A 9,145-nucleotide genomic window follows, 5' to 3' on the forward strand; every position below is an offset into this window, starting at 1 on the left:
GAGATGATTGATGCTTAAGTTGATTGATGTCTCTTTGCGGCGGGATGAACCTTACTTCGGGCAAGTCTGCTCAAAAGTTTGGGCAAAGACACGGGGCTCATGGCCCGAATATATCAAATGACAGTGTCGCTCAATTTAAAATATTACCAGCAAACACATTTCATGAACTTGAGTAATTTTGAACAAACAACTTTTGGAATTACTTAATCGCAAAGTTCTGACAGAGAAATGTTTGCTAAAAGGAATGCAAAAGGTAAGCGGCACATAAATTGTCTTTATTATGAAGGCTGTAGCATACTTTTGTGCGCAATTTAAAGTGCAAATAAGCAGAGCAAACGGGGAATCCCCTTAAACCCTGAAACCCGCTGTCAACCCACCGCTTTTCCCTTACGTATTTCATTAAAGCGCAATGAAGACATTTTCCGGGCCAAAGTGAGTGTGTGTGGGTGTGTATACTCGCATAAGTGTCGGGGGGAAAGCTGTTAAAAAATATTTGAAACACTTGAATGTTTCCCAACTGACACTAGGCCGTGGGGTTGGCATCTTCGCGGCCCTTTGAGCTGCCCCATAAAGAACAATAAATATTATTTATGTGCTGTGTGATAAGGATACACACACATTCCTTCGCGGCTGCAGTCCGCGTTTATTTGACTGTAGTATGAATTTCCCTTATCTAATCGTTGACATTCCTGGCATGTTCACAGCTAAAGTTTATTACTAATATAATTTTGAATCTATAAAGTAAAAGAAAAATATTTAATATTATTTTATAATACAAAAAAGTATTTTAACCAAAAAAACAAACACTTTTTGTCTTCTTAAAAAGGTGTTTATATTTGAAAATGATTTTCATTTAGCATTCATGGTTTTTGAATGAATAAATTTGTTCTCTGTGCAGGAGTCCTTTCAGGAGTACATCAAGTGGCCGCTAGGTGGCTGCACGAATAGTTGGCCCAATGAGCGCACACATGCAAAGAGGGCTTAAATGAGCCTTTAAGCCCACCATTTCAAGCACCTGTGTCGCATGATATGTATGTGCGTATGTGCTCTTGTGTGTTTACCTGATAAATACGAACGCAGAAACAGCAGAGAGACAGGCGTGTTTATTTTAATAATGTTAACCTAATTAAGTGATTAATATGCAAAATGTGCGCAGAGATTAAAACGATGAGCGCACTGTGTTTAATTATCGAATTAATTTTTTTTCATTTTGCCACCTTTATGAGTGGAATCGCATGCCGACATTTTAAGGCCAATATATGCACATACAGATGCTCGTTGACAGCATTGGATAAAACCATTTTTTGTTTGCCTTCATAATTATGTTTTAGATAATTATCTCACCATTCATCATACAAAATCCCAGGCTTGATGACATTACATTTTTTGACTTTGACATTGATATTTACTTGTATATGTGGAGAAGTGTGAGTGGAATTAAATTTATGCTGAAAAGCATTTATTTTGTGCACTGCTTCTGTACTCAGACGTAATTTAAATTCTATTTGCATAACTCTAATTAAAAATACCAACAGCTAATAAATATATTTCCTGAAGTAAGCCATAAAAACCAATTTTCTGAAATTGGGTAATTTATTTCCCAAGATAAACAAATATATATGTATGTATGTAGAGAAGCCTGATTTATATCAATGTGTCCTTTTGCCACGGTAGAAAATGAAAACCTACAGGTAAGTTGCCAATATTCTCATGACTATTTGAATTTGAATTATATGCGGGTCTAGTTGCTTTTGGTATGTTATGTATACCTAATGTGATAGTTAATCAACAAATGTCCCCTATGAAGTGACCTAAATAATACAGTAAAATGTTAAAATGCTTTCTAATGGACAAACAGTATTGTATTTTTGAGGTTTAATTGACTGTCCAAAGCAGCATTCAGATGCAGGTCAAATACTCAAATTTGTATTTTCGTTGCTCATTCAGAAAAGTGTGAAATTTACATCTCGCAAATGAACATCTGCTGCTTTCGCACTTTACAGTCCATTTCGCTCATTTTCATCCACTTGAAAATGCGATTTACCAAACTGTGCCCGAAGATTAGTTTTGCCAGCACAGCTTTCAAAAAAGAAGGCAGCGTTTTTTTTTTGGGGATAAGCCTTCTTCTGACAGTCTTACGACACTAAAAGCTACTCAACGTTTGCCACCTTTTTTTTCTGCTTTCAAGGAGCTAATTGATGAAAGCTCTAAATGGTTGTGTAACGACTGAAAACAGAGCAAAAAGAAAAAAAGGCAAGAAATCAGACGAAAAATTTCCTTTAGTCTTGCGTAAAGTGCAAAATTAAAGGTGCTGCTAAACGACGAGCCTTTCTAAAGGCCGAGACGCAAGTCCTTGGTCTGGTATGGCTTTGGAAATTAGAATTAATATTTTTCTGCTGAGTTAACACAATTTCAAGTTTCCTGGCGCGAAAAATGCATGCCCTGGTCAACATCCCACAAGCGCTGTTGTTGCCACGCTGCGTGTTTAGCACCCCTTTTCATGACCTTTCTTTGGGTATTATGGATATTTTCAATTTTATAACACTACGAAGCTCGTAAAAATCGGATGAAGTTAAGGTTTTTTACAACGTTTCAAAAGCTGTATTAATCTATATTTATTTTCCATTATGCAAATACTTACAATCATGCAATGAAATATTTTAAATGTTTAGTATAGTTATATACCGTATATACTTGAAACTGTCTTTGCATTGCATGCCTTTAGACGTATTCATGAATTACTAGACCTTCTGTTATTTCTTTAAGGGTATACTTAAGGGTATTTATGCCTTCGGTCCGAAACATCCTTTCGATCCTTGTTGTGGCTGCGCGTGTGTGCAGGTGAGAACGGAAGGAGCACATCTTGTGCTGAGCCAGCGTGCTGCAGTGGTGCATTCGTGGCAGCTCCAGATGCAGCTGCTGCAGCACTGATAATAAATTCATGATGAAGTGTAATTTATACACTTCATATGCGGCCAGCATCCTTCTACCCTTTTGCGTCCCTTAATTTTATTTTCCCTTTTTTTTTTCTGACTGAGCATGACAGTGGGTGGGGTCTGACCCGAAAGACGAAAAAGTTTTCTCAAGGCTGGCCAGCCATGCATTAAACCTTGAAATGTTTGCGGCCGAGAATGCGCTAAAAACTAATTACGAATGCCGCCCAGCAGCGAAGAAAAGTGTAAACCGCGGGCAGTTGGATGAAATTTCATTTCAAATTAATCTAATTTTTTTGGGGTTATACATTTTTTTTGGCTTTGCGTCTGAGGGAATCCTTCCATCTAATGAGAAATGCTGATTTCGCACTCTGCACGGCGCTGCATACAAATGAGGGAATACGGCGGTCGAGAAGCGTTCTTGGCATATGATTCTCGTGAAACTGGCTTGCATAATTGCATAATTAGTGGTTAGGTGTTATGTAAATGGAGGTGGTACGCTGATTGGCTACACCAGGAACTGACCTCCTAATTACTCAATAGCTGATAATTGAAGGCCGAAAACTCTCTGCTCTCGATACCTGGATTAATTAATGACTTTTCGATAAACTGCCCCTGCTGGCAGAATATGATTTGTACTTTGGCTAAGGATAGTATATAAATCTCTATTCATGGAGATTAACTTCTAATGAATATATGTAGGTGGGATGCAGTTAGCACCCATTTAAATGGGAAAACATTCTTGAGCCATTCCTATTTCACTCACCCACATCGACAGTCCTCAAATGAACTCAACTGGACTGGCTTACTATTTGCTCGGATGTCTATCTGTTTACACTTATGATTATATGCATTTGGTATTAGCCACTTAGTTTCCAGCACTTCTGGAGCTGGACAGCTTGTTAGCACCTCAAAGGTGGCGTTTGTGTTTGCCTAGTAAAGGGTAAATATTCTAAGCATATATTCATGTACTTTATATACATATAGTCCAGTTTAAATGTGCGTTGGCACATCATACTTGAATGCAGTTCAATCGGTTCCCATTAGATGAAGACATAAATACAGGTTATTTGCATAGAACCTTGCAATAAATTGGGTGTATCGATTTTGCCATCTCTGGAAAATAATAAATAATAAGAGGGTTTCAATTTGGGAGGTGGACACTGTGGATAGTAAATATATAGATTGACAAACTAAAAGAAGTTAAGCAGGAGTACTATTGCATGGGATGCAGTTTTGTATTCAGCATTTTCCCATAATGCGCGCATCCCTACGCAACATAGTAGTAATGAGTCAGTTTATAAAACCGGTCTAATCAAGAACCCTACACTTGTAATTTTATTTCAGTGTTGCCTACTTTGTTAGGCCTTTAAGTAGGGCCATCATACTCAGCGCCCAAAGCAGTTGTGATCGCGACTTCGAGAAGAACAGACGTTCCATCAGCAGAGATTCTATACGTGTGCCCTTGGAACTGGTTTCAATTGAAAAATGCTGCTGATATCACTTACGCTGATGGCTTTTGGCCTGGCCCAAACGCTGCCCATCGAGGAGGCCGAAACGCCGACCAACGGCGAAGTGCCCGATGCAGGGCAAGTGGTTTTCGATCAGCGACAGACGGGCAAATTCAACATCCATGTTAGCATCAAGGATGTGGCCATCATCGAGGTGGGCAAGAATGGACTGGCCGAGGTGAGTGGCGGAGGGGGGAAGGGGGCCCCGAAAACCAGTTAACTGATATGCAGCTAACGAGTTGCTTGTGGGCTAAAAATAACATCTTCGATCTCTCAATTAGGAGACGTATAACGATGAAGAGGATTACTACTACGATGACAGTGCGTTGACCGTCAAACCGATCAGGCTAACCACAGGCTCCAGTAGTAGCACCACCACAACGAGCACCACATTGGCCACACTGCCAGAGAGTACCGTATCAACAGTGGCCACCACCACCGAAGCCACCCAGTCGAATGTCAACTTGAGCTCAAATCCACTGGCTGACATTACAGCCAGTAGTACATCGAAGCCCAAGAGCAGGCTGAACAATCTGATGATTGTGGAGACGCCAATCGGTGGACTATCAAAGCCGCTGCACCACCAACTTCATGCTCGATCCAAGAATATGCCCATTATGGCCGCCGGGGCAGCCACTGCCTCCATTACGCCACCCACTTTGCGCGGGAGCATTGAGTACACGCCGACCAAAGGTCACAACTCGCCCATTTACAAGGTCAAAGTTCAACGATCTTCGATGCCGGCAACCAAGAAACCAGCGCGCTGCCGAAATCATGTGATGGGCAAGTGCATCGACTCAATCTCGTAAGTTCCAGTGTATAAATGTACAAAATGACCACTAAGCCGCTTAGCAATCGTCTAACTCTTTCTCATATTTATCTTTCATTCTCTGTGATAGCGCCAAGCTGTTCGACCTTGTTGTGGGTATGAATTTTCCATTTTTGGCAGCCGCAAATGCCGCCGAAAGAGCTGAGAAAGTGATGACTTAACATTTTTAACTACCATATAGTTTGCTCGGACACCGCGTTTAAGTGCCACTAATTGGATCTTAGCCATTGGCGTGAAATACATTGACTGAAACCAGTATATTAAAGTGTTTACTTACTTCTTTTGGAATTTAATAATGCAGAAATATACATTTAAGTAAGACTTGTGATTCGGCAAGAAAGAAAGGTTAAGAAGCTTATGTTGTTTTAAACGAAAAGTCTTGGCATACATTTATATAAAATTCGTATATTACCTCATAATTTATTTTTAACTTTGAGATTTTCCATGCTTTCACTGCGCCGCTATAAAATACATTTCAATATCGCAGGAACGGCAGTTAAATTTAAATCAACTCTTAATTGAAAACAAATTTCCGTTCGACCCTTTGAAACCCTTTCAATGTTGACTGTCAGTGGAAATTTAAAATTGTAAAAGTTTTTACACACATGCCTTATTAATAGTTTTGTTGGTTCCCTTTTTTTTTTTGCAAATTGCGAACGTCAGTTGATGAATTGCGTTTAATTGGTTAATGGAGAAATGAATTGCATTCCGATTTCATATGTGCTGCCACTCGGATTTCTTTGGCAATGCTGGCGTCCTGGAGTCCCAGGCGTAAGCCAATATTTCACCTTATATAACCAGGTTTTTATTACTGCCATATGCCATATGCCAGATGCCATGGATGCCACACATGTGCACAGGTTTTGCTTTATCAATTTGAGTTTGTAATTTCCGCATGCGCTTAAAATGCAATTGCAGCTGAAACAGCATTGTTTTACGTTCTCATGTGCATGTTGATATGCATGTGTGAGTGGGGGTGTGACTGCACTTGTATTCGTGTGTGTTTGTGTGGGGACATCTGTGTGCGAAGGCTGCTTAATTGCAACTGTTGCGTGTGCAGCAAATCTTTGGGGTCGCACTGTGCACTCGCCGTGCTCTAATTAAATTAATTGCTTAATTTAAAGTTAATTTGCCACATGTGACAACTTCTCGTCGCTGTCCTCTCTGGCCACACAAATCCCGCACACGTGTCCTGCATCGTTTGGTTCTGCTCGAAATCTGTCGGATTGCCCATAAACTGGTCACTGGTCAGCTATATTCCGAAACAAACAGCATTATCCCGATGTCGTTGTGCATGGCGTTAAGCGAGTTTAGACCTAATTCAGAGCCAGGCCTATACATGCTATTTTAGTTAGCCAGCAGTGCATATCTCTGTAATGTATTCTCTTTAATGGGTTCCACCTGAAAGTCATTGCATGTATATTCAGTAGATTGCGTAGCACACTGAATCACATAACTAAAGTTAATGATGTGCTGAAATTCGAACCATTTTGGAGTTTAACTGAAAGCTGCATGAGTTAAATAACAATAAAGTCGATATGCAACATAAAAGCGTTGCCTTCATTTCCTGACCAATTACTCAGACTAGAATCATTCCCAATTAGGGCGTTATTTAAATTGAATTGCGTTTGCTAAATATAATCCATTGTTATCCAATCTTATGCATACTCGTACATATAGTTTCCGGACACGCCGGCAACTAACACAGTTGACAAATGCCCATCCTGGGCAACTTTGTGCCGGAATCTTTTTGGCAAAGTTGGCTCACACTAATTACCAACATTAGGCCACCTGCACAGACTCGGCACACTCAATTAGCAACTGTAAACTGCAATTTCTATGCTGGCCCAGTGAGTTCTAGCCAGAAAGCAGCCACCGGTTAGCCCAAGTCTTTGGCAACTTTGTCGTTTTCGTTGTGCGCCGCATTATTTATGCCACCTCCTTGACCTTTCGCCTTGATGTCGCTGCTGGGCCCTTAAATGCGATGGTTTGTCAAATTAAAGTGGTGCCAGAAGTGTAAGCTAGAGCAGCTGGGAAAGCTGGAATAGCTTGAAAAGCTGGGAAAGCGGAAGTGGAAGCTCCACGAAAACGCACACAACGCAACAACTTAACAACTTTTCCAACCGGAAGTGTAGCAGACGCCCAGCAGCAACAGAAACAGCGAAAGTGTGCGCGGAATTGGATGTTCGGCTATAACGGATGCGGGGCGCCATCCTGCTGTTGTTCGCAAACATGGCGGCAAAAGCCCAGAACCAAAAAGCCACTCCCCCTTCTACTGCTGACCAAACTATGTAGCTCTTCTGACGCAACAATTGCATTTTATTTATTGCATAACTAGCGGCGTTTATGCGTCTGAGAGTGGATGGCAACAAAAGGGGGGGAGGGGAAACAAGTTAGAGTGGCCAGGACCTGAAATGGAACCATTCTGCCTCACGGAAAAGCGAATCCTCCTGCAGCATGGATACCCGCAGTCCAGCACAATAATTACAATCGCTATCAGCGCCGACATTTCACGATGAAAAACTGCATTGGCACGCAACCTGTTGTTGGCTTCCTGCTCTGCTTCCCGGCTCACTGTGCACTCAGAGAAAATGTGCGTAACTGGGCAGTAAGTGGTATGAAAAATACTACTTAAATGGGGCAAGTATTGCAAGATTATTCGATATATGCCTTAAGACTTTAGGTATTTAACTAGGCAGCTTGTGGACTTTTCAGTGGACTTTTCTTGCTGTGCAGCTACAGATTCTACTCCCCAGGTCCAGCTTAGCGGTGGCTAAGAGAGGGAGGAGATGGCTGAGCACACTGTCCAGGAGGAACAGGTCCCTCCTTTAACAGGTCCTAACTATGCAAAGCCATAAAACGCAAGTGTCGCAGGGATTATTCATGGACGGGGAATGAAGATGAAGCGGCCAACGGGCTGGCAGTGACAGGTAAACGGAGAAAAGGGAAACGGAAGGACATGCAGCAGGAAAAGTCGAAGGGGGAAACAAGATTTCAAGGAATAGGATTTAAGAGAAGAGCAGACTACTTAAGGCTAATTTCATTGCTGGAAATTCCACTATGCAATCTCATACCGAAAGCATCAAAGAGAGAGTGAAAGGTGTAATAAAACATTTCGCATTTGCTTTTTGCGATACAAATTTAATCCACAGAACAGTGCGAAAATCATGGCGATTGAGTAAAACATATCAATCTGGAAGGTATACCAGGTTAAACAGTCGGTTTGACGCCATCGGCAGCTGACAGGGACTTTCGTTTCTTATTCTGCTTTTCAGTATTATACCAATCCTTTATGTAGTCTATGTTGATTTGGGAGACCCGCTCCAAATAGACAACACTGCCCATATCGCTGTCCAGTGCCAGGATTTCACAATAAGTCGAGCTCATCTTTATATTGCAGCGTTCCAGGGCGTCGGATACTTCGTGTTCGCTGCTTTCAGTCTCGTCAAGGAAATGCAATTTAACTTTCTCATGGTTTGTCACAAACCGAGTCACTGCACCGGGCTTTTTGATCTCCGAATGCCAATCCAGCAGATCCTTCTTAAGCTTTTGCATCGTTGACAGCTTCAGACTAAGTCGCTCCTTTAGGATTTTCAGTACCTTGCGACATTGTTGGGCATTTACTTCCTGGCGTTTGATTAAGTCATCAATAGCTACATTGATGTTTTTGGGATCGCTCATGAAGGCGTTGATATCTTTAATGGGATGGACATTGGGCAGCGTTATTTTTGGTATTCTGCCCTTGCAGCTGATTAAGTTAGTAAAGTTCAATGAATCTTCGTTTTCCATTTTAATGGATATTAAATTTCAACTTATATTTTCAGCGGCTTAATATAATAATTTGAATATTTTCGAGTTTATCAGAAAGCAAT

At 41.1% G+C, this 9,145-nt stretch overlaps 2 protein-coding genes across 2 annotated transcripts; one reads left to right on the plus strand and one right to left on the minus strand.

The window, feature by feature from the left end:
* Nucleotides 1–4,404: 4,404 nt before the first annotated feature.
* On the plus strand, nt 4,405–5,434 carry LOC120444862. The gene is made up of 3 exons (XM_039624828.1): nt 4,405–4,622; nt 4,726–5,249; nt 5,344–5,434. The coding sequence occupies exons 1-3, from the start codon at nt 4,422–4,424 to the stop codon at nt 5,432–5,434; spliced, it is 816 nt and encodes a 271-aa protein (XP_039480762.1). The 5' UTR covers nt 4,405–4,421.
* Nucleotides 5,435–8,393: 2,959 nt separating this feature from the next.
* LOC120445383 lies at nt 8,394–9,145 on the minus strand. The gene has a single exon (XM_039625788.1). The coding sequence runs from the start codon at nt 9,060–9,062 to the stop codon at nt 8,484–8,486; it is 579 nt and encodes a 192-aa protein (XP_039481722.1). The 5' UTR covers nt 9,063–9,145; the 3' UTR covers nt 8,394–8,483.

Source organism: Drosophila santomea, chromosome 2R, assembly GCF_016746245.2.
Source record: "Drosophila santomea strain STO CAGO 1482 chromosome 2R, Prin_Dsan_1.1, whole genome shotgun sequence".
In the NCBI taxonomy this organism is placed as follows: domain Eukaryota; kingdom Metazoa; phylum Arthropoda; class Insecta; order Diptera; family Drosophilidae; genus Drosophila; species Drosophila santomea.